Source organism: Cyprinodon tularosa, unplaced genomic scaffold (assembly GCF_016077235.1).
Source record: "Cyprinodon tularosa strain WSP-4 unplaced genomic scaffold, ASM1607723v1 ctg168, whole genome shotgun sequence".
In the NCBI taxonomy this organism is placed as follows: Eukaryota; Metazoa; Chordata; class Actinopteri; order Cyprinodontiformes; family Cyprinodontidae; genus Cyprinodon; species Cyprinodon tularosa.
In genome coordinates, this window is record NW_024038513.1 from 872,591 (window position 1) to 898,165 (window position 25,575).

The 25,575-nt window shown below is 43.1% G+C and overlaps 1 protein-coding gene across 3 annotated transcripts; it reads right to left on the reverse strand.

The window, feature by feature from the left end:
* Positions 1-965: 965 nt before the first annotated feature.
* Positions 966-25,575, reverse strand: LOC119780897 (bcl-2/adenovirus E1B 19 kDa-interacting protein 2-like protein). Of its 3 annotated transcripts, none has more exons than XM_038281138.1 (10): positions 25,412-25,575; positions 21,621-21,701; positions 19,373-19,440; positions 14,921-15,181; positions 14,653-14,847; positions 11,978-12,080; positions 11,760-11,891; positions 11,519-11,605; positions 2,724-2,822; positions 966-1,472 (listed from the first exon to the last, which is right to left on the reverse strand). In XM_038281138.1, the coding sequence occupies exons 1-10, from the start codon at positions 25,453-25,455 to the stop codon at positions 1,448-1,450; spliced, it is 1,095 nt and encodes a 364-aa protein (XP_038137066.1). In that variant the 5' UTR covers positions 25,456-25,575; the 3' UTR covers positions 966-1,447. The 3 variants fall into 3 exon arrangements, with proteins under 3 accessions (XP_038137066.1, XP_038137064.1, XP_038137065.1); XM_038281136.1 differs by lacking the exon at positions 25,412-25,575 and adding an exon at positions 25,159-25,346; XM_038281137.1 differs by lacking the exon at positions 25,412-25,575 and adding an exon at positions 25,098-25,159.

Below are 25,575 nucleotides of genomic sequence, written 5' to 3' on the forward strand. Positions count from 1 at the left end.
CAGCACAGCTGATATTTCTCTCCAAGATGGAGTCACAGCCAAACAGGAACAGACGAGGCAAATAGGGGTCTAACCCCCAGGATAAGACCCCTGGGTACCTGAGAGGAAGCTGGATGCTACACATCAAGTTCTTTAGCGAAATGAGTCAAAGCTCTACAGCAGAGTTCTTCATTTCTAGTTCTCCAGGACTGGTGTCCAGCACCTTTTACATGCCACTCTGCTTCCACACTGAGTCAGAGAATCAGGTCATTAGCAGGACGGAGGAGAACCTGACTGAGTCTCAATGAAGTCATTCAGTCGCTTGATTCAGCTGTGGCACATCTAAAAGGCGCAGGACATCGGATGTTCGACCAAAATTTATGAACTCCGTGTAAGATGGAAGAAAGAAAATTAATTCCACCAAAAGTCCTTCATCTTATATTTTTATTAATGTATTCTCTTTCAGTTTTTTCTTGGAATTATTTCCAAAAACAATAATCTGCATAATAGTTTGGGGAAAGTTTAGTTTTACTTCTGCAGGTAATTTGTTAATATTTTTTTATTGTTGACTGAAATTTTTTGGGTTGTTTTGTAGTTATATAGTTTGTAGTTATATATATATATATATATATATATATATATATATATATATATATATATATATATATATATATATATATATATATATATATATATATATATATATATAACTTTGAATCAGTCTGACTGGATGATCTGGTGAACTGTAAAGTGCCTTGAGATGAAATGTGTTGTGCACTACTGGCGCTATAGAAATAAACTGAATTTAATTGAATCTCCTGAATCGTGCTACATGTGGTTTCACATGAGTTTACTGTTTCCAGCTCTTGAATCTTCTTTCTTTAGCCAAGAAATCTAGTTATTTAGTATATTAGAATCTGAACCATAACCAAACTGGCCTTAAAAACCAGTTCAGAATGTTATAAAGGAAAGAAAACAGAACCATCTTAAATACATTTTTTTATTGTAGGAGGGAAAGCAGGTAAACCTCCTGCACAACAACATAAAACCCAAACTAGAACCAGGTCAGAACCAACCAGATAAACAAGAACCCCCTTACATCTGTCAGTGTTGCTATAGTAACTGTTTTAGTTAACTCCATCTCAAGCTTGTCTGTTTAAAATTAAATAAAAGGCAGCAGAACTTCTGTGAAGTGAGGGTCTGAGGTTCAGTGGAAGGACGATGAGATTCTGAGCGCCACTTTGACCCTGGACCTGCTTTCCATGGAGGTCAGCTCAGATTCGTCAGATTGGATCAGGTTGGAGAGTAAGAACTCCTTTTTAATAAATTTGAAGCTCCTCCAAAACCAGCAGAAAACTGACCCCCAACAAAAACAAAGTCCGTATAAATAAAATAAAGTTTGTTCTCTGTACATCCAGCCGACAGCTTCATAAGCTTCAGCCTCAATAATCCCCGTAGTCTGAGGTTGTCATCTACTCAGCTTCTCATCATACCTGCAGGAGACAGAAACATAAGATATTACAATAAAAAAGAAAAATCTGGAGAACAATTAGATTCTTTTTAAACGTTGGGAGGATTCACTTTAATTTGGGATGTTAGCAAAATACACTCAGAGATACAAAGGTGATCCAGAACAGGTTCTGAAAAGCATCACAGCATTTACAAGATGACGTGAACACAGGGGCGGATTTACCATTAGTCAATACTAGGCAGGTGCCTAGGGCCCCAAGTTCCTAGGGGCCTCATAACTCTGTTTACATGTATAGTTAATACAACTATTCCTTATTTGTGCACATTAATTATGTTTTTGATAAAAATACTTTCTTCAAAATGCCATCAGAACGCTGATAATATTAAGTGTGTCTCAGCCCCCCCCCCTTCAGTGTCCACCATATTGGATCAGTCCATTTGCTGCACATGTTCAGAAAGGTCCAAACAGACAGCAGCAAACCATTTGAAAACAAACCATGCAAAGAGCAGTGTTGCCAACTTAGCGCTTTAGTCGCTATATTTAGCCACTTTTCAGACCCCTCTAGCACTTTGATTTCTAAAAAGCTCCTAGCGCCAAATCTAGAGACTTTTTTCTGCTACTGGAGACTTTGGAGACAACATCTAAAAGCAGCGAACTCTGCTCTCCAGAGCGAGTAGATTGGTAACCCCGCCTCCTGCTCTCCTCTATCTTGTCTGCTGTCATGATTCATGCAGCTATTATTTCATCCAAATGAAAAATGGAGAACAGAGAAGCAGATCATGGCTTGTCTACAGTGAAAAGAAGGACTGGGTTATTTACTTTGGCCTTTTTGGAAACACAGGAAGGAGCAATCAGCTAAGTGAGCTTAGTGCTTGGAAAAAATCTTTCATTCCTTTAGAGACAGCATGAAAAGTCAGCTGAGTACAAAACATAGAGAGGAAAACAAGAAGAAAAGGGACACGAAGAGAGGGACACAACCTAGAACAGATAATGGATGTCTATTCTATTAACATTTCTCTATCTGTAGAATGGGTCTGTTTTATGTGTTGTCTTCTCCATTCAGAGGGCCCCCTGCCTGTCTTTGCCTTGGGCCCCACATTTCCTAAATCCGCCCCTGTGTGAACACGTGAACCAGTAGACAGATCTGCATGCAATTATAGAATTTCCCCAGAGAAACAGAAGGTTCACAATAGAGGTAAAGCCGGTTACAGCAGAGATGCATCACGCCTAATTCAAAGCAGAAACTGAAGAAAGACAGAAATGAAGCTCCTACTGTCGTATTGCATCTGGGATCTGCAGCCTGTCTGTTGGGATGGACTGAGAGAGTTGCTGAAGATTCTGAACAAAACGAATCTTCCTGCTGAACTTGTCACTGTGAAGGACAGGTGAGGTCAGAAGTCACATTAATTACTACAGGAACCAGACATTTAGATGTTGCTTTTTAGGCTAAATCAGGTCATTGTCTTGATTTAATCTAGAAATCGTTGTTGAAAATTGGGCTCTTTGGTCCGTATGTTTTCTTTTCCCACTTTAGTCCAATAACAGAGCAGTTTGCAACGTCTTTTCAACAATCTGAAAATTACTGCCTTTCACTTTTTAATGTAGACATATGGACGTAAATCATGATGTCTTTACAATGTCGTAACCAGTTTTTGCTTGGTGAGAAGACGCTCATGTTGGCAGGTGTTCTTCGGCCCGGTACAGTGCTGCTTAGTTTAAATGGATCAGATGTGATGTAAAGAATGTGTTTCTGATCATTTTTTATGCTCCCCGGACTCTTGGGTGGAAGTCACCTGCGCCGATCACACGCCAAAGTGTTATCCATCTGGCCAAAGTAGCCAGGACGCATCATCATTTCCGACACTAAAAGTGGTAAGGTATGCCACAGAGGGCCTGAGTGGGATTCCATCTCCAGACTCCTGAGTGAAAGTCACGCGCGCTGACCAGTCAGCCGGAGGGTTATCCTCTTGGCCAAGCAGCAAAGGCGCATGATCAGTCATAGACATTGTGACAGAAGCCCACACTGTCACATCTCTCCTCCTCTTTCCTATGAGGTTCCATCTGTGCCAAACATGTGTTCAAGTGTGCTGTGACGTCTGCATGTGTCTATCTAAGGCGTTTACAACATATCTGACATCGTATCTGACATACTTATGTAACTGAAGCTGTTTATTGTGGTCGGAACATTTTGTTTCTCATATTTAATATGAATTTATGCTATTTAATCACTATACATTTTTACTCAACATTTTTCACCTGCAAGGCCACACAATCCCCCTGCATGAGGGCGTTTTTACATACATTCTTCTTTCTCAAGGTTTATTTATAACATGTTACAGTTTAACCAAAGTGTCTGTAATTAGTTTTGACTCTCACAACTTTTCATTATTGTAAGTAAGAGGGGACGGACGCTGGCAAGATCAGAACAGGGCAGATTACCATGCAATAAGGGCCGTATGATGAACCGTTCTCCAACTGATGAAGCGCCAACTGAGAGAAATCAATGTATCTACGTTTATTTAACTGGAGTAAATAGTTGAATGCTTTTTTCCCAGTACGATTTGAAACAGATGGATATCTTGTGTCCAAATCCTGAGTTCATATGTATTGTGTCTGTTGGGATCCTCAGGCTTGCCCACCAGAGGACACCGAGGATCCTCTTCTGCTCTCTTTGTTTTTTCCCTTAGGTTTGGAGTTACTGTGGGGATCTGGAGATTACCCTCTGTCTCCAGCAGGATGCGCTGTGGGTCTTCTGGAGCTGGAACTTTCCTGCACACCTGTTCCTAATCCTCTCATTAGAAGACCTCTCCTTTATAAGCTCCTGCCTGACCTTGATCCCACGCCGCGATTAGGTTTTGTGAAGAAAGAAAGGATCCTGGTCGAGACGTTGGTCGTTTGGTGCATGGCGCGTGTTTTGAAGCTGCTCTGCTTGTGGAGAAATGTCCTGGGCCGTGAGTAGTGAGGAAACAGGAAGCGATTCTTGTGGGATGGAAGAGGGAAATAGTGACAATGAAGGTTGGAAGATAGCAGCATCAAAAAATGAGAAAAAGCTGAAAAAACAGAGATCAGTTAAAGGGGAATCTAGTTCAGAACAATCCAGTGATGATCAATCCATACATTCCACAGCAAAACAAAATGAATTCAAAGTCATATTCAAAGTCGTTAATCAGGCAGACTCTTTTACAAACTGGAATCCGGTTCACTTAACAAAAACCATCAATAAACTTGTTGGAGAAGTCAGAGGTGCCAGAATTCTGTACAGTGGAGACCTGCTAATTAACTGCAGAGACAGCGCCCAGCAAGGCAAAGCAATACGAATTAACAAAATTGACGGGATAAGAGTTCAGTGCAGCCTAATGGAGAACAAAAAGATCAGCAGGGGAGTCATTGGAGGAGTTCCTCTAAAAATTTCTGAAAAAGAGATTCTGGAAAACATAAGCGGTGCAAAAGTAAAAGAAGTAAAACGGTTAAAAACAACAAGAAACTGAGAAAGATCTGACAGTTTATCTGTACTAATTAAATTCGAGGAAGAGCAATTACCAAGCAAAGTATTCATTGGTTACATCAGTTACAATGTCAAAATCTACAATCCTCCACCATTGAGATGTTTCAAATGTCAAAAATTCGGACACATTGCAGCAGTTTGTAAAGGGAAACAGAGGTGTGGAAGGTGTGCAGGAGAACATGAATATGGTAAATGTGGAAAAGAAGCTAAAATAAAATGCTGTAATTGTGGTGGAGGACATACTGCTGCTTATCGCGGCTGTGAAGCAAGCAAAAGGTCTGAAGAAATAAAAAAAATGAAATTTGAGCTTGGAATAACTTATGCTGAAGCTGCAAAAAGGATCCCATCTCAGTCAGAAAAACCCAAACCTACAGTTCAACACACGGCAAATTTCAAACCTCTAGAGAAATCTCCAAAAATTGATGAAGACTCACTAATTGTTAAAAAGACAAATTTTGTTCTTTTCATGGTGGAAGTGATTAATTGTACTGCTCAGACGACAAAAAAAAACAGAAAAAATCAAAATAATAGTGAAGGCTGCAGAAAAATATCTGGATGTTAAAGATATGAACTGGGAGATGGTTGGAAGCATGATGGAAAGACCAATGGGACCATCAGAAACTGGCAGAGTTACGATGACCTAGAGTAAATTAAAATTATACGGGCAAATGTAATTTAGTATAATTTAGTATTATGTGGGTTTAAGTTACACAGGTATTTTTTTTTTTTTTTTTTTTTTTATTGGGGGGGGTGAATCGTTTCCTGTTTCCTTGCTTTACTCCATATCAGTTGGTGGCGGTAATGCACATTTCACAAGTTTGCCAACCGCCATAAAATCTCATAAGAAGAAGAAGATCCCACGCCGCAGTGTTGATCTTAGTTGGTTAGCTTCCTGAACCTTCTGCTCTTGACTGAGTCTTGGTTGTTCCTAGGTCGAGACCAGATTCTAATATCTCTTTATCTGTGCCTCACAGGAATCCTCGTGAAGCTCTGGATGAGCTAAACCTCTTGTCTCCTCGTGAAGCTCTGGATGAGCTAAACCTCTTGTCTCCTCGTGAAGCTCTGGATGAGCTTAACCTCTTGTCTCCTCGTGAAGCTCTGGATGAGCTTAACCTCCTGTCTCCTCGTGAAGCTCTGGATGAGCTTAACCTCCTGTCTCCTCGTGAAGCTCTGGATGAGCTTAACCTCCTGTCTCCTCGTGAAGCTCTGGATGAGCTTAACCTCCTGTCTCCTCGTGAAGCTCAGGAAGAGCACCCTCACTGGAACCCAGTCTCTGGTCTGCAGCTCTGGAGGAGCTGCATCTCAGGAAACCAGTTTCAAGCCTAAAGCTCTAGGAGAGTTAACCAGCTAATCTGCCCTGGTGAGCCACCCCAAGAATCCTACGTGGATGCTACCTGTCGACTTCCCTGTGGAGTTTCCCCAAGAGGTTCCCATGTGGATTTCCCCTGTTGTTTCCCTGCAGTGAGCTGGAACCTCAGCTATCAGCCATCTCCCTTTCCCTGCTCAGACCCCAGTGAACCAGCCCCCTGCCTGAACTGTTATTCACGTGCTTGTGCCTTAAAATAAACTCTTTGGACTTTTTACCAGTGCCTCTGTGTGTGTTCTGCATCTTGGGCTTTACTCTAAGAGAACCCATCATGACAGAACACTGCGGCCACACAAAGCCCAGCAGATCACCTCCGTCGTAGAACTGAGAAACTGGACGCTCTGACTCCTGATCACACACAGTCCCTCCGTGAGTTAAAATCCCAGTTTTACTTTAAGAAAACACACGTTTCAAGATCCCACAGGCTTCGTGGGAATCACAAGATGGCGCCAGTTCAACTTCCGGTTCCGGTTTCGTCACTTCCGGAATTCCGCACGTCACCCCCGAGTCAAGATGATAACCCTCCTTTCTATTCTGAGCTCAGTCCGTCGTTTTCGTCACCTGGTCCTTCACTTCCTGAGAGATTTTCTGGCAACCCACGTAAGCTAAGGGGATTTCTATTTCAGTGTCGGTTATTTTTCAGTTTTCATTCTACTAGCTTTCTTAATGATAAGGATAAGATTGCTTTTGTAGTTTCTTTTCTGTCTGATGAGGCCCTTGAATGGGCAGAGACAAAATTTCCGCTCAAAACCAGAAAGAACCACACATATGAGAGATTCATCCGAGAATTAGAAAGAACCTTTAGCCAGTCCTCTAGTTTCTCCGTTTCCAGTTACCTTCTGAATTTTAAACAGGGTATTAGGTCCGTAGCTGAATGTTCTTCCGAGTTCCTGGGTAGAGCAGCCGTTTCTGGTTGGAACGAGTCTGCACTCAAGTCCGCTTTCCTCTTAGGTCTTAATGAATCTGTCAGAACCGAGCTTTCCTTTTACGTCGAGCCACCTAGCCTCGAAGACCTCATTGAACTAGCCATAGGATTAGATCTAGCATATCAAACCAGTTTCAACTCCTCTCCGTGCCGGTTTAGCCTTAGTTCCCATGTTCTTGACCACCATTTAAGTTCATCCGTTAAAAACCTCAAAATTAGTCCACCAGTTTCACGTCCATCAGTCAGAGTTCCACGCCAGCCAGATTCTGATCCTGAACTAGTAATTAACCCGGATAGTTTTAAACCTGACCCCGTGCCTGATCCCTTAGCTTCTGATCATGTTATTCATTCTGGTACCCTCACGTTTCAACCGGTTTATTTATCGCCAAATCCAATCAGTGAACCCGTCAGTTTAACTTCTAAGACCCCCCGATGTAAGAGACGGCGTCGCCGTAAGCACGCTCTGAGCCGGCTAGAAACCCCTGAGTTAGCCCTGTGCCGTCCAGTGACCCCTAAGTTAGCCCTGTGCCGTCCAGTGACCCCTGAGTTAGCCCTGTGCCGTCCTGAGACCCCTGAGTTAGCCCTGTGCCGTCCTGAGACCCCTGAGTTAGCCCTATGCCGTCCTGAGACCCCTGAGTTAGCCCTGTGCCGTCCTGAGACCCCTGAGTTAGCCCTATGCCGTCCTGAGACCCCTGAGTTAGCCCTGTGCCGTCCTGAGACCCCTGAGCATACATTTAAGAGAACTTCAGAATTTTGTGTTGGTGAAAGTGTGCCTCCAAGAGTCCCTCAGCGAAGGCCTCTAATCACCAGGGACCCTCCACCGACGCCCCAAGCCACCTCAGAGACTGAACTTGAGCCTCCATGGGTGATCCCTTCGTTTCCAGAGGTGGAACCACAGTCGGTGGTCCCACCTGCTCCTGCTCCTGAACCGCAGTCGGCGGCCTCTTCAGAGCCTCCTCCAGAGCCGCACTCGATGGTCTCCCCAGAGCCTCCTTCAGAGCCGCACTCGACGGTCTCCCCAGAGCTTCCTTCAGAGCCGCACTCGACGGTCTCCCCAGAGCCTCCACCAGAGCCGCAGTCGGCGTTCTCCTCAGAGCCTCCTCCTGTTTCTGAGCTGCCGAGGAGGGGACGGGGTACCCCGTGGGGATACCTGTTGAAGCTTGGGCGTCATCCTCCTGATAAGCTGCTTCACCTCCGGCCCCACGGCAGACCTCCAGAGCGTCAGCTTCGCCTCCGGCCCCGCGGCAGACCCCCGGAGCATCATCTTCACCGTCGACCCCGTGGCAGACCCCCAGTGTGTCAGCGTCGCCTTCGACCCCGCTGCCGGCCTCCTGAACCTCAACCTTGTCTCCGGCTCGGCGGTGGTTCCCCTAAGACGCTGCTCCACCTTCATCACAACGGTCGACCTCCTGAGCAGCAACTACGCCTCCGCCATCGGCCCCACGGCAGGCCACCTGAGACTGTGTCCTGCAGCCGGCCCCACGGCAGGCCACCTGAGACTGTGTCCTGCAGCCGGCCCCACGGCAGGCCACCTGAGACTGTGTCCTGCAGCCGCCCCCACGGCAGCCCACCTGGGACTGTGTCCTGCTGCCGGTCCCTCGGCCGGTCACCTGAGAATCTGTCCCGCTGCCGGTCCCTCGGCCGGCCACCAGAGACTGTGCCCAAGAAAGTTTTTGGGTTTTCTTTTGCTGTCGTCCACCATAAGTGGATAGTTTTTTGTTCTGGACTCTGTTTTTGTTTTCTGCCCTCCTGGCCTGTTTCCCCCTTCGCCCACCCTGGGTGGGTTGTTTTTTGTTTGTTGGACCTTTTTTTCTGTTGGTTCTGGCCCTCCTCGCCCCAGTGTCCCCTCCGCCCACCCTGAGTGGGTTGTTTTTTGTTGTTTTTTGGACTTTTTTTTTTCAGGGGGCGTCTGGAATCCGCCCTTGAGGGGGGGGCTCTGTAGGGATCCTCAGGCTTGCCCACCAGAGGACACAGAGGATCCTCTTCTGCTCTCTTTGTTTTTCCCTTAGGTTTGGAGTTACTGTGGGGATCTGGAGATTACCCTCTGTCTCCAGCAGGATGCGCTGTGGGTCTTCTGGAGCTGTAACTTTCCTGCACACCTGTTCCTAATCCTCTCATTAGAAGACCTCTCCTTTATAAGCTCCTGCCTGACCTTGATCCCACGCCGCAGTGTTGATCTTAGTTGGTTAGCTTCCTGAACCTTCTGCTCTTGACTGAGTCTTGGTTGTTCCTAGGTCGAGACCAGATTCTAATATCTCTTTATCTGTGCCTCACAGGAATCCTGTCTCCTCGTGAAGCTCTGGATGAGCTTAACCTCCTGTCTCCTCGTGAAGCTCTGGATGAGCTTAACCTCCTGTCTCCTCGTGAAGCTCAGGAAGAGCACCCTCACTGGAACCCAGTCTCTGGTCTGCAGCTCTGGAGGAGCTGCATCTCAGGAAACCAGTTTCAAGCCTAAAGCTCTAGGAGAGTTAACCAGCTAATCTGCCCTGGTGAGCCACCCCAAGAATCCTACGTGGATGCTACCTGTCGACTTCCCCGTGGAGTTTCCCCAAGAGGTTCCCATGTGGATTTCCCCTGTTTCCCTGCAGTGAGCTGGAAGCTCAGCTACCAGCCATCTCCCTTTCCCTGCTCAGACCCCAGTGAACCAGCCCCCTGCCTGAACTGTTATTCATGTGCTTGTGCCTTAAAATAAACTCTTTGGACTTTTTACCAGTGCCTCTGTGTGTGTTCTGCATCTTGGGCTTTACTCTAAGAGAACCCATGCGAAGTGTTATGTGCACAGTGTGTTTTCTAAACAAAAACAAGGCTTTGTTGGGCCACTCTATAAAACCTGGAACTCAACACTATTTCTGACATTTTGAATTGAAAAAGCTGTCATGTTTCTGTTTCTGTTATGTTTTTCTTTTGAGTATTCAGTCTTACTTTACTTGTTTTCTGGTGTTTTGTCTTCTTTTCTCCATGCTTTATAGTCCTAGTAATTTAATTATCATTTTGTTATTTCCAGTCTTCCAGGTTTTTTATTTGTTGCTCTCTGCTGCCCTCTTATGTTCTCCTTCTTCCCCAGCTCTTTCCCTCTCTTGTTCTGTGCACAGCTGCTCCCAGTTTCCTCATTAGCCCCCTCTTTGTCTCAGTCTCCTTTAAAAGCCCTCTCTCTCTCTTCAGTTCCCCTTTGCTGGGTCCTCGTCAAACTCCGTCAAACATGCTCCTACTCCTTCTGTCTGAGCCTTCCTCCTTATGATTGTGATTCCCCTGATGTTTCCATGGTTTCTGGTACGTTTAGACTAGTTTTGATTTTTGGATAACCTGCCTTTGTTTTCTGTTAACTCATTATTAAATCCACAAGAGATTCACCTCTGCCTCCCTGCCTCTGCTTTTGAGTCAACTAACCATAGCCAATTCGTGACAAAAGCTTCCTGGATGGGAAGCGAAACGTCTTCAAACTTATAAACAAAGTCCAGAGGATTGTTTTTTTAACTTTTTTGTTACATAAGCATGTCAGATAAACACCTTAGATAGACACATGCACACGTCACAACACACTTGAACACATTTTTGGCACAAATGGAACCTCCAACTTTCCATGGTGTTGATTCCTGTCACTATGCCTCGGACTGATGATACGCCTTCGCTACTTGGCCAGTGTGCATTACTGTCATCTGGGAGTCTGGGGGTTGAATCACACATGCGCCCTCTGTTCAGTTCCTTGCCACATGAAGATCATCAGAAATATTCTTTATCTTATAATACTTAGGATAATTACCATTGAAGATGTGTGAGTTTATTCCACCTTAATATTAGCTGACTGTTGCGTGTCAGAACTGATGTTTTCGCCAATAGTTTATTAAATTAAGACAGTTTCTCTGTCCGGATATAAAAGTTATAATCCTTATCCTGTATGTGGCAAATATTTGGGAATGGAATGAGAGCGGCGTTCTTCAGCTAAGAACAAAGTGTAATATTTGTCTCACATTTGTTGTCATCATGGATGTCTCCTCATCTGCTAACGTGTACGATGGAACAATGTGATGATGGGTAGACTGACGTATAAAATACTTCTTTACCTACTTCCTGAAAAGTGAGCCTTGTTGGTAAACAGCTGCCTTCTGTAAGTTATGAAGTGTTATTTAAAGAGTTTGTCCCGAGTGATCTCTTTCCAGGAAAACGAACCAGAGAGAGAAACTTTCCAGGTGTAAACACAGAGCATGCCTTTAACATATCCTATCCACGTTCACATCAATACATATCTGCAGCTGATGTACAATACATGCAGACCTGATGAAGGGTTTGACGAGTGTGATCATAGCTTTGATGTACCAAGCAGGATGGACAACCAATAGTCCCTTCAGGTCCTTCTTCAACCTGGATAGAAAGCACACTGATTTCCACCTCTGTCATGTTTTAACGTACCACCTGAGTATTAGGAATGGTAAACGCTTTCACAGATAAATAGTAATGTTTATAGCAGTCTTTTCTGATAATCTGCCAGTGCTGCTCTGCTAAAAGAAACCATTACCTTCTGTCAATAGAGGTGTAGCACTGGTGGAGCCATTTGATGGCTGGAAGTTTGTTTCTGGGAGCCATTGCACACAGGTAGACCAGCACATAATTCTCCGAAACCATCAGGTCCAAAGTACCTACAATATATCTGCAAGGAAGACCAGAGGTGTGTTACATGTGAGTACAGGTGGAATTTAGTGATGTTGTGTTTCAGTGGTACAGACCCAAACTCACCTGAACAGGTTTTCCATCACATACTCGTAGTTCTCCACTGTATTCTCTGGCAGGTAACATGAAGTGAACAGAATTATGGCATTCATCCCATCTCCATAGTAACCTGCAAATGACATCTATTTTAGATTATCTTCATTGCTCTAACTCACTAGGCCGACACTCTCCCCAAAATAAAGCCCGGTCTGTTTACAGTTCGGACTGCAGCAGCTGATCTTGACCGAGGACATTATTGAATGGTGGAAGGACAGATTTAAGGATCTCCTCAACATGGATTTCATGCCTTTCTCTGGTGGAAATAAAGACCAAGTGCCTGGAGTCAAACTTGTTCGACCACCAAGGTATTCAAAAAAGGCTTTTTAGGTTGATAGCTCTGAGTATTTAAGGTTTCTTGAGGTTAACACACATGTTCAATATTGTCTTCCTACTAGGGACAGTGTCACTGGACTGGCAGACTGAGGTAAACTTCTCTGCATCGATGGGAAGGACGATGCCAGGGTGCTGGCAAACCTTTGCTTCAGAAGGAGCATTGAGGTCTTTGTCCTGGCCATTCTACACTAGACCAGCTTTGCACACTGTGAGGATGCTTTAGTGGTCATGGGAGTTTGCCCAACTGGTCCTGTGATTAGTAGACCTACAGAAGGCATTTGTTATAGTCTCTGGACCAGAGTCTTTGAAAAATAAGCTGATTAGCCAGTCACTTCATTTGGATGGGATTAAACTGATTTCAGATAATAAAGTAAAAAATCTTGGTGCTGTTTTTTATCAGGACCTGTCATTTAAATTCCATATCAAAGAGGTTTCTATATTGCAAAAATTAGAAATATCCTGTCCAGGGGTGTTGCTGAGAAACTAGTCCATGCATTTGTTACTTCAAGGCTGGACTATTGTAATTCTTTACTATCAGGAAGTCCACAAACTGTAGTTAAAAGCCTTCAGCTGATCCAAAATGCTGCAGCCAGAGTTCTGATGAAAATGAAAAAGAGAGATCATATCTCTCCTATCCTGGCTTCTCTTCATTGGCTTCCTGTTAAATCCAGAATAGAATTTAAAATCCTCCTTCTCACATATAAAGCCTTAAATGGCCAAGCTCCATCTGATATCAGAGATCTGATTGTTCCTTATGTTCCTAACAGAGCACTTCGCTCTCAATCTGCAGGTTTACTAGTGGTTCCTAGAATTTCTAAAAGTAGAATGGGAGGCAGATCTTTTAGTTATCAGGCTCCTCTCCTGTGGAACCAACTACCAGTTTTAGTCTGTGAGGCAGACACCCTGTCTACTTTTAAGGCTAGGCTTAAAACTTTCCTTTTTGATAAAGCTTCTGGTTAGAGTGGCTCAGGTTATGCTGAACTATCTCAATAGTTATGCTGCTGTAGGAATAGACTGCTGGAGGACATAGGGACCCCTTTTTCATCATTCTGTTTCATTCTATCTCTATTCTCCCACTCTGCAGAATCTGTTAGTTCAATCTCTAACATTTTGCCATTACTTTTATGGACAGGGTTTCTAGGAGGGGATTTGCTTTGGGAATCAGCTGATTTTGTCTCTGTTTTTTGCAGATGATTTGGTTATGCTGTCTTCCTCCAGGCAAGACTTAAAGCATGTGCTGGGGCACTTAGCAGTCAAGTGCAAAGCAGCTGGGATAAACATCAGCTTTTCCAAGTCTGAGAATGAGTGGAAGACACACAATTTGATACGACTGCCACCATTATGCAAAGGCTGCACAGATTTGTTTTGAAGAGAGAGCTGAAATTTGCATCACGACCAAAAGACAGGATCTTGGATACAACTGACTAAAATAAGCTCCCTCCACTGGGAGGCCTGATTCTCTCCTAGAGCTAAGATAAAGAGGTTCCCACATTTGTTCTGGATGGATGAGCAGGCGTTCCAGGCACGTTCCTTCTGGAGGAGGCCTAGGAACAGTTGGAGGAACTATGTCTCTGGGCTGGGAATGGCGCACCTCAGGTTTCTCCTAGAGGAGCTGGAGGAGGTGTCTGGGGTGAAGAAAGTCTGGACCCCTGCTACCGAGTCTCTAATCAGTGGAAGATCAAGAGTATGAGTGTTACACGTTTGTTTATTATGTTACACAGGTGTTTTATGCGCTGCAGCATTGTTTGAGTGCTTTTTATGTTACATCTATGTTACAGTTGTGTTAGATGTGTCATACGTGTATTGCATTTAATTACTAAAGTGAACTACAGTTGTCTTTCCTGCTGTTAGGTTTATTCAATGATGATTATAAAATTAATGTGTGTTTATGAAACATTTTTGCAAGGCGATGCTCCACTCCTGTCTCATGATTCAGTCAGGAGACCGTCCTGCCTGGTCATTCTGATGGAGCATCCTGTCTTCGTGAACTGATCAATTGTTCTGTCAGAACAATACTCTGTTTGTAACCATGCGCTATGTTCTGTTAATAAACGCTCTGCAGAGGAAGTCCAGTGGGAGACAGTGTGTTTGAGTCTGGGGTTCAACTGTCTCTCTTTCCTGCAGGAATTGTATCCATAAATTGTGTATTTCAGTTCTTCATAAGAAAAAACCTACATTTTATGAACCCGACACCTGCTTTAAACGTTTTTGAAGATCTATACTTCAACACTGTGTCCTGTTTCCTCTGTTTATTCATATGTTACAGGTCATTTGCAGGTGTGTTATATGTGAAGGTGTCACCCTCTAACCTCCATGTGATAGAACCTGCAGGTACGGCTCTAGCACGCTCATGTTGACATGGTACTCGTGCCCAGAGATAGAGAACCTCCTCCAGCGGCGTCCCTGTTCATCCAACTGATCAAGCTCCATCAGACCTTCGCTTGGTTCCACGGGGGTTCCCGCAATGCCCGTAGATCTGCCCTTCCCCATCCTTGGAAGGTCATCTGTCAGAAAGAGGTGAGAGGTCAACTCTGAACATTAGCCTAGCTATTTTAGATCCACTTCCTAGTGTCTCACCTTCCCACTCTAGATCGTACATACTGTCCGGCAGTGTTCCTGTCTCACTGTCCGATGGCGTCTCCAGAGCCTCCAAGTTGATGTCGAGTGATGGTGTCTCGTCTGGAGTCCCTGATAGCGCTGCGGCTGAGAAGCTGTCGTTGTTTGGGTCATGAGGATCTCGCTGGCTCAGAGTGAGACTAAGAGATGGAGCTGCTAGACGCTTCTTGCCCCCAAATCCACCAGCAGCTGACGATGTAAGGTCACTGGATGGGGCTAAGGCTGAGCAGGACGAGTGGTGGATCAGAACCCAGTCACTAAGAATCTCCTTTCATTACCTTAACTTTAACAGCTTTGGATGTTTTAATGGAAAAGTCCAGTTATATCCAGAATTCAAACTTCTGAAAGTTCTTTAAATATAAAATTATTCCATCCTGTTCAATAAATGATCAGTGTTTTCAATTCAGAGTAATTTTCATGTGAATGTGCTTTACTGGAGGCATCCATGTTTGTCAAAGAACACTACTGCCACCTACTGGTTTGTGACGTCACGGTGCGGTATCGGCTGTTGATCAAGTCCCAGTGCTGTATCTGGTGTTTATCACAACGCGCTATTATCCAAGTCATCTTGAAAACATTTTTCTTCCAAATGTTGGCTACATATTACGGGTTTTTTCTCTGGCCAGAAGTTCGATGGCAAATCCTCCCTCTTCAAGTTGGCGATCCAAAGACCAACCCGTCCGTGGAGGATCAGGAATCAGAAAGGTGGAATAACTCTTTTTTTTTCACTTTTACCCGATGTATTCCAGCATCCAGCTGCCATGCACGTGGGCATTGTCAGTTTCACTATAGCTCTGGTGAATTTCAATGGTGAAGTCCTCTGGAAATCTTCAATAATTGTTGTTGATTGCAGATGTGTCTAGTAGTTCCCATTGATTTAGCTTGGAAAGCGGGGAGAATGGCGCTAGGCTTACCGCACCGTGACGTCACTGCTGGAAGATGGCAGGAGGGAGGGGTTACTATGTTTGGGCAAAAATGGCCGCTCCCAGACTCAGTGATTGATATCTAAATTCATTAAATCACCACAGAGGTACTAGTTTTAGGTATAGATGATGATGATAATGATAATGATGAATTGGTTATTCCAGGCTGACAGGACTTTTCCTGTGAGCATTTACTGAGTCCTGCATTTGACTCTCTCAACTTACAGGCACACCTGAGAATAAGACGCACTTTTAGCTGGAGTATACATAACTAAAATAAATAAAGAAAAGCCCTAAAGTTATTGGGTCCAAATGCAAAGTTTTAGTACCAGACTAATGCTCTGACTTAAAATAATATTTGTCTAGAGGAACCAATACGGCAACTGCTACTATGTCTGATTCATTTGCAATTTAAATTACAAAAGAAAGAAATTTGAGCCTAGGCTTGAAATGCATTTGAAAACCAAGAAGAAACCTCAGATGTTATAAATAAGCATCATAATTAGAACTGTATGTTTGATTATCAAATTAGCCAACTGTGCAAAAATGGCCAAAAATGTGTTTTTCACCTCGTAAAAGAGAATCTGGTCAAATAAAAGTAGGAGAGATTTAGGAGAGTTGCAATAATTGTTGGAATAATTATTTTTAGTTCATTTAGAATCCTGCTATATTATACAGGTGCTGGTCATAAAATTAGAATATCAAGAAAAAGTAGATTGATTTCAGTAATTCCATTTAAAAAGTGAAACTTGTATATTATATTCATACATTACATACAAACTCATATATTTCAGATGTTTATTTTGTTTAATTTTGATGATTACAAATGACAACAAATGAAAATCTCAAATTCATCATATCAGAAAATTAGAATATTACTGAAGACCAATAAAAACAAAGGATTTATAGAAATGTTGGCCAACTGAAAAGTATGAACATGAAAAGTATGAGCATGTACAGCACTCAGTATTTAGTTGGGCCTCCTTTGGCCTGTATTACTGCAGCAATGCGGCGTGGCATGGAGTCGATCAGTCTGTGGCACTGCTCAGGTGTTATGATAGCCCAGGTTGCTCTAATAGTGGCTTTTAGCTCTTCTGAATTGTTGGGTCTGGTGTATTGCATCTTCTTCTTCACAATACCCCATAGATTTTCTATGGGGTTAAGGTCAGGAGAGTTTGCTGGCCAATTAAGAACAGGGATACCATGGTCCTTCAACCAGGTACTGGTAGCTTTGGCACTGTGTGCAGGTGCCAAGTCCTGTTGGAAAATGAAATCTGCATCTCCAAAAAGTTGGTCAGCTGCAGGAAGCATGAAGTGCTCTAAAACTTCCTGGTATGTGGCTGCGTTGACCCTGGACCTCAGAAAACACAATGGACCAACACCAGCAGATGACATGGCACCCCAAACCATCACTGACTGTGGAAACTTTACACTGGACTTCAAGCAACGTGGATGAAGTGCCTCTCTTCTTTTCCTCCAGACTCTGGGACCTTGATTTCCAAAGGAAATGCAAAATTTACTTTCATCAGAGAACATGACTTTGGACCACTCACCAGCAGTCCAGTCCTGTTTCTCTTTAGCCCAGGCAAGACGCTTCTGACGCTGTCTGTGGTTCAAGAGTGGCTTGACACAAGGAATGCGACAGCAGAAACCCATGTCTTTCATACGTCTGTGTGTGGTGGTTCTTGAAGCACTCACTCCAGCTGCAGTCCACTCTTTGTGAATCTCCCCCACATTTTTGAATGGGTTTTGTTTCACAATCCTCTCCAGGGTGCGGTTATCTCTCTTGCTTGTACACTTTTTTCGACCACATCTTTTCCTTCCCTTCGCCTCTCTATTAATGTGCTTGGACACTGAGCTCTGTGAACAGCCAGCCTCTTTGGCGATGACCTTTTGTGTCTTGCCCTCCTTGTGCAAGGTGTCGATGGTCGTCTTTTGGACAACTGTCAAGTCAGCAGTCTTCCCCATGATTGTGTAGCCTATAGAACTAGACTGAAAGACCATTTAAAGGCTTTTGCAGGTGGTTTGAGTTAATTAGCTGATTAGAGTGTGGCACCAGGGGCCATCAATTTTGAACCTTTTCACAATATTCTAATTTTCTGATATGATGAATTTGAGATTTTCATTTGTTGTCATTTGTAATCATCAAAATTAAACAAAATAAACATCTGAAATATATGAGTTTGTATGTAATGTATGAATATAATATACAAGTTTCACTTTTTAAATGGAATTACTGAAATCAATCTACTTTTTCATGATATTCTAATTTTATGACCAGCACCTGTATTGATGCAGGAAATGCTCAGTTAGACCCTAAATTCACCAGCAGAACAGAAGATACACCATATTGTAAGTTTATTGGGAAAAAAGGATTTTGAGGTGTTAAAATATTTTGATCAGGTTATTTTTCAGTTCTGAATATTTTTATGAATTAATAACAATTATGTATGATGCTGGCTGCATTAGGTTTGGAGCTAATTATTTACACATGCGGGAAGTAAATCTGACTCATGGGGGAGGAAAGTCCATTACTTTATTTATTTAATAAATTAATTAATTAATTAATTGATTTATTCATCTAGAGAGGTTTAATGATTTTTTTATGAAAATCAATAGGAGTTAAATGCATTTATATACATTTATGTACATATATAATATACATACATATATATATATATATTTTTTTTCTTTTATACATAAATTATATATATGTGTATCTAATAATCCAGTTTAGTTAAGTTTTATAGATGTTACAAATTCTCAGAATACACTTATTGAGAATAAAAAAGGACGTTTTGTAATAATAACACTATAATAATGCTGATTTCATATCGAATATTGTGAATAAAACTGTCATTTTTTATCTAATTCTAAAATCCTGTGGGCAATTATCAGACAGGATAAGTTTGATATATAAATAAATGGTTGGTGCCGACCCAATCATCTCGGCGTGATACTAATTTCCATTTTAGCATTGTTTCTGCAAGTTAAACTGTCTTTGTTCATAACATTTAAAACATCTAAATGTACCATTGTGCAGAACAGAAAAAAAAAATAAAACTAGATTAGTTGAATTAGATAATTTTGTCTTTAAATAGAGGAGTCAGAGCTTTTTAAAACAAACATAACCAGTTTAATTAACTGGGAACAAATCAGGAGGTAAAAGCTGACCAGTCAATCTCACTTAAACAAGCTGCAGCATCATTTTCTGGAAAAAGCTTGTGTCTCAAGTAATTATGTTTTAATATAAGCTCTAAACAAAACTATAAATATAGGATATAATTTTAAGAAGGCATGCAATGGAAAGCTGCTGATAACTATTTAGTTCCATTAAAAAAATCTCATCTTAGTTTCCTCAGTTTTTGTTTTACCTTAGTGTCCCATATGAGTGTTAGAGAATGGAAACTACTCCTAAATTGATAAAACATTGTTTGTAAAATGCTTCAATCATACATTGATCTACTAAATTTTATATATATATTTTTACCTGACTCAGATCCACCTCCTGCTTGACTCTCAGCATCCTCTGTACCTCCACAGTCCTCTGGGAGCGGCCTGAAACATTGGGAAAAAACAGAAATAGATCAAAGTCCCATCTGTGTCCATGAAACAAAGAAAATTCTTAATCTTTTTCAAATAGGAAGTAAGTTTTGCATTATAGCTCCACAGAAATAGTTCACCTTTGGCACATTGGATCTACAGCAGTTTGTTAAGGCTCTGATTCCACCTTAAATTCTCACCTGGATCATCAGTTTTCTATTTCCTCAGTCTGTTACAGAGAGGCTCTGACCTGACTGATGACATCACATACTAGACGTCTTCGGACCTCAAGCCTTCCAGCATGATGGCAGAGACAAAATCTTGTCTTCTCAGGACTTAACCTTGTTTTTTTCATCCTTAAATATTGAAATATTGGGTAGAGTGGAAATTGTGTGCAACTGGTGTCATTTGTCTTTGCAGACCGGATGAGATGCTGTATCTCTATTGTCTACCCCCAGTGATAAGCCCCGGGACCTTGCTAACAGCTAATCAGTCAGTAATCCCTGGTGGGTTGAAGTTGAGAGTATGTGCATCTAAACGGTCTGAGAGAAGTTATCATACCTACGGGACAAAGCCCCCAGTCAATCTGTTCATTAACACGGGAAATGTGAGATTCCTTCCAGACATTTTGGAGGAATTAGCGGCACTAAACCAGCATCAGAGGGCCTGCAGGGAAAGCAACCTGTTGATAACCTGACTCCGCCAGATGGATTTGCTCCGCATATCCATCTGGAAACCTTCCGTTGAAGTGATTTTGGGAAGGGGCGAAAATACTGGTTAGCTGATTGGCCTATGTTGGTGATAGACGGGCCAAATAAACCAATCAGATCAACGAAGCATATGACGTACTAACAGAGCGACGACGAAGAGGAGCCAATTGATAGATCAAAGTCTTGCTGAAACCAGTCGGGAGAAGAGCAAAAACATCTTTTCCTCTGAGAAAAGCCTCCAGAGCAGTGTTTTGCTCTTCTTTCAGTGAAGAAATACTCTGTAATTCCGATAAAACTTGCTCGATAGCCACGCTAACGCTAGTTTCATCGGCTGAAGCCGCCATGTTCTTTAGACTGAACTGTCGCGCTTCTCTTTGCGTCACACCTCAACCCGCCTCAAAGCCAACGCTGATTGGACGTTCGTTTGGTGAACAGCTCCAAATTTTCTTTAATGGAGAGTCTCCAGACTGATCTGCGAGTGAAACCTTGAAAGCTCGCGAGATCAAGATGGTCTCACGAGGCTAACCTGTTGATGCCAACCAAAACCTGGCTAACAGCGCTAACTTTGGACACGGATTGCTTGCATCTACTGGAAAAGTTGTTGGTTTTTTTTGCTATGTTTGTAAAAAAACAGACGGAGCATCTTTGGACATGTAAGAATTAAATAGACCCTATGCAGTAAAGTTACGTAGCTGCTAGCTGTATAGACAGTTTCTAACCTGCTATGGATGTCTTTATCTGCAAACATTTTTACGTCTGTTTGCATTTCTCCTTTTTTTTTACCTGCTCTAGAAACGTTTTTCTACAATTTTGTTTTTTCGCACATTTTTCACTTTCTTGCTTTGAACTGGCTGCTTTTTTTTTCTATTTCTAACTTTTACAATTCTTATCTATGTCTATCAATAACTGGACGGTAGCTTCTTTTTCTATGTCTGCTTCTGTCTCCTTGAACCCCAGTGGGCCTCAACAGATGGCCGCTCACACTGAGCCTGGTTCTGCTGGAGGTTTCTTCCTGTTCAAAGGGAGTTTTTCCTCTCCACTGTCGCTACAAGCATGCTTAGTGTGAGGGATTGCTGAAGAGTCAATGAGTCGATGCAATCAGCTGGTTTTCCTTAGATAGAAAATGTTGAATCAATCTGACTGGATGATCTGGTGAACTGGAAAGTGACCTGAGATGACATGTGTTGTAAATCGGCGCTATAGAAATAAACTGAATAGAATTTAATTGTTTTTTCCTTCCTAAGAGACTTTATTTTTCTCTTTTGCAGTACAGTTTAACGTTTAATATCACTCAGTTGTGTTTGTACCCGGTAAGCTTTCATTTGTCTCCTAGTTATTCTACTGTCACACCTGACTCTCCCCAGTATGGAACAAAAAATTTTTTTTCATATATTTTTGGAGCTGATAGGAACTATTGATGATCATCAGAGTCCAAATTCTGATGCTGATGGAGGCGTTTATGGGTTTAATGAAGGGGACTCCTACCTGGGGAACCCATCATCCTGCCACTCCTCCCTCAGCTCCATGTCCTGAATGTTGTCGGGCTCCGGGGCCTCGGCAGCAGCCCTGCAGGGGGCCAGAAACACTGTTAAAATATGGGAGTGAATTTAGTATAAAAACAACTAGTCAGGAAGCTAATGTCACAGAAACCCCCACCATCGTTGGCTTGTTTCTGCTACGTATTCAGCCCGTTGACAAGAGTTCAGAACCAAACACATCTAAACATGTTTTACCCAAAAATAGTTTCCTTAAAATAACATTTTCTCTCTCATTGTCTCAAACAGTAAGTGGTAAATAAATCAGACTAACTAGGTTTCCTCCTGTCGATGAATCCATCAGCTACATTCTTTCTGTCAGATTTTAATGATTGGTTCTTAAATAAACAGCTTAAACATTTATGAAAACATCATTGAGTCCCCACAAGCCTGTAAAAGACTCTGCAGAGGTCCAGTAGTTATGGTTGGACTGGTCCTGTCTGTCCTCACTGAAGACAGAAGGGGCTTTTTAGAAATCAAAGTGCTAGAGGGGTCTGAAAAGTGGCTAAATATAGCGACTAAAGCGCTAAGTTGGCAACACTGCTCTTTGCATGGTTTGTTTTCAAATGGTTTGCTGCTGTCTGTTTGGACCTTTCTGAACATGTGCAGCAAATGGACTGATCCAATATGGTGGACACTGAAGGCGGGGGCTGAGACACACCTAATATTATCAGGGTTGTATGATAAAAAACTGATTACTGCTAGAATTGATTTTTGTGTATTGTCTCCACAGGTCTGCCTAGAAAGTAGATCATAGAGCTGCAGCTGATCCAGATGTTGCTGCCTGCGTCCTCACTAGAACTAAGAAAGTAGAGAACATCAACCCAGTTCTAAAGTCCTTCTTCTGGCTCCCTGTATCTCAGAGAATAGACTTTAAAATCCTCAAAGATTACATTACGGACTGGTTGGCAGTGAGTCGACAGCCAGACCTCTAAGGTCTACTGTATCAGATCTACTTCGCAGAACCAGAACCAAACACGGAGAAGAAGCTTTTAGTTCTTATTCTACGTAATCTGCAATAAACTCAGAGAAACTGTAAAAGAGCTGAAAACCTCAGTTGCTTTAAATCAAGATTTGTTTACAGGCCTTTGACTGAGCTATGTAAACATTATTCAAGTTTCAACTCTCATAATTTGATCAATAATTGTATCAGTTTTTAAATATGAAAACCAAGACATCCAGTAGTTAGGGTTGGACCGGTCCTGTCTGTCCTCACTGAAGACATCAAGGGCATTCTTCCACAGAGGGACAGATTTTGCAGTCAAAGAGAAAGGTGCAGTCAGGTGACTGGTCCGCAGGTGAGACGCTTCCCCTCAGCGTGCATCGGAGAAAGCTGCACAGGCTGTTTTTCTGGGGAAATGTCACCCAGCAGGATCTGATGGAACCGGCCTGACTGCTCCCACTGACACACCTGAGCAGGTGAAGAGGGGTGGGGCTCATTGTTCTTATTGTTGTTAAGCCCACACACCCAGCCGGGTAACTGCATCTGTGTGTTGACAGTTCACATTTCCTTCATGCTGCCTTTAGGGTCCAGTCGGGAAAAGCAAACCTGACCTGAGGGGGGCGTCCCAGGTTCAAACCCCTGGGAGACTGTCAACATGCTACTTTACTATGGAGAGAAATTTGTTCCAACATCATTGAAAGCAAAGAATATGTTTCAAGAATGGAAATAAAAAAATTATTTAAAAATGGGACTCAGGAAAACCTCATTCTGATGATCTCCTTTCAGCAGGTTGGAGGAATTAGCTTGTTGTCAGAAAAAACAACTTCCTGGAAGTTAAAGGAAGGATCTTAATTGATAATCTAGATGTTAATCTGCACACTCCTGTCCAGGGGCCTCAGAAGACTCCAGATTCTCTGGAGGAGGAGGCATCGTGACTGAGGTTGGAAGGAAAACTATTCTGAGATCTTCTGGAAAATGTCTCAGCAGAATTGTTTAGATCCTCCTCTGGTTCCTCATACAGTAGCAGCCATTCAAAATGGCTCCTTCCCAGTCAAACGGCAGCCAACTTCCAGCCACTGAGTCACCCCCTCCTTCTCCTAACCTGACCCGCATATCCATCTGGAAACCTTCGGTTGAAGTAATTTTGGGAAGGGGCGAAAATACTGGTTAGCTGATTGGCCTATGTTGGTGATAGACGGGCCAAATAAACCAATCAGATCAACGAAGCATATGACGTACTAACAGAGCAACGACGAAGAGGAGCCAATTGATAGATCAAACTCTTGCTGAAACCAGTCGGGAGAAGAGCAAAAACATCTTTTCCTCTGAGAAAAGCCTCCAGAGCAGTGTTTTGCTCTTCTTTCAGTCAAGAAATACTCTGTAATTCCGATAAAACTTGCTCGATAGCCACGCTAACGCTAGTTTCCTCGGCTGAAGCCGCCATGTTCTTTAGACTGAACTGTCGCGCTTCTCGTTGCGTCACACCTCAACCCGCCTCAAAGCCAACGCTGATTGGACGTTCGTTTGGTGAACGGCTCCAAATTTTCTTTAACGGAGAGTCTCCAGACTGATTAGCGAGTGAAACCTTGAAAGCTCGTGAGATCAGGATGGTCTCACGAGGCTAGCGTTCTCCTGGGTGTGCATATTTTTTTACTCTGACTCCACAGTTTCACTGAATTACAGGGTCTGACCAGGAGATGATGCTTCTCTTTGGACCTTAATGTCCGCAAATCATGACAGAAAGAATATTTTATTACAAATATTGATGTTTATAAAGGAATTATAGGGAACCAGCCAAGGACCCATCAAGGGAAGTGGGGAAATTTGGAATGGCTACTGCTGTATGTCTATACCAGAAGAATGTTCTTCATCTCTAGGATTGTTTTAAAGACTCCAGGAGCTCCTGCAGAACTTCCAGCGGAGGCTCGATGTCTGGTTCCTGAAGAAGCTCCAAGTTCCTTTAAAAAGACAATGAGGAGAGCTGCAGAACGGTTCAGAGAAGCAGGTGTTCTTCAGCTTTCAGAGGGGCTTCAATGAACTCTATACTAATACAGTAGATCCTACAACAGTTCCTGGATCTGGACTTGGTTCCAGCCAGTCTCTGTGTTCTTCAGGTATGATCCTGGACCTCGAACCTCTCCGTTTTCCCCTTGGATCCGAATACAAGCTCAGATCAAAGACTAAATTCACAGATTAATGATCTAGATGGTTTGTCGTCTTCCTTTACCTTCAGGCGCCCCACCAACCTCCGCTCTGATTGGACAGTTGCAGCTGGGGTGGATAAAGGTGCGAGGTCAGGGTCAGAGCCCTGTTTACTTCAGGTTCAGAACTTACTGTGGGAGATTTCACACACGGCTTCAGATGGATGTCAGGATAATGGATCTGTTCTCCTCTCAACCTTTTAATCGCACTCTAACAGAACCTTCTGAACCTGGGATGTTCTCCTCCCAGCAGAACCTTCTAGGAATTTTATAATCCTTTGACCTGACATCCAGCATAAGCCAATCAGGACCAGATCTTCCTCGTGACATCATCGATAACTAACCAGCCCCGCTGCATCTGGACCAGAACCAGTTCCATTCTCAGTACAGTCATGTCTCTGAAGCAGGACTGGATCAGGACTGAAGCAGAACCATTGAGCAGTGACAGCAGCACCGCGATGCCTTCATGAAGAGTCAGGAAGAACCAGCGTCAGCACCAGAAATGCAAGTTCCTCTGTGAGCCGGAGCAGGAAGCACACAGACACACACTCACACGCTCTCTGAGGTTCTGCTGCGCCTGTCAGAACCTCTGCTCACCTGTCCTCTGCTGTCCTGACCATCTGCCCAGCGGGGGAGCTCATGATGTCACAGCGATGTCACAGCGTGTTCTGATCTGCATGTATGACCGGCTTGCTGTTGGTGTGTGTGTGTGTGTGTGTGTGTGTGTCTTCCTCCTTTTGAGTTCTCTCTCTCTCTCTCCA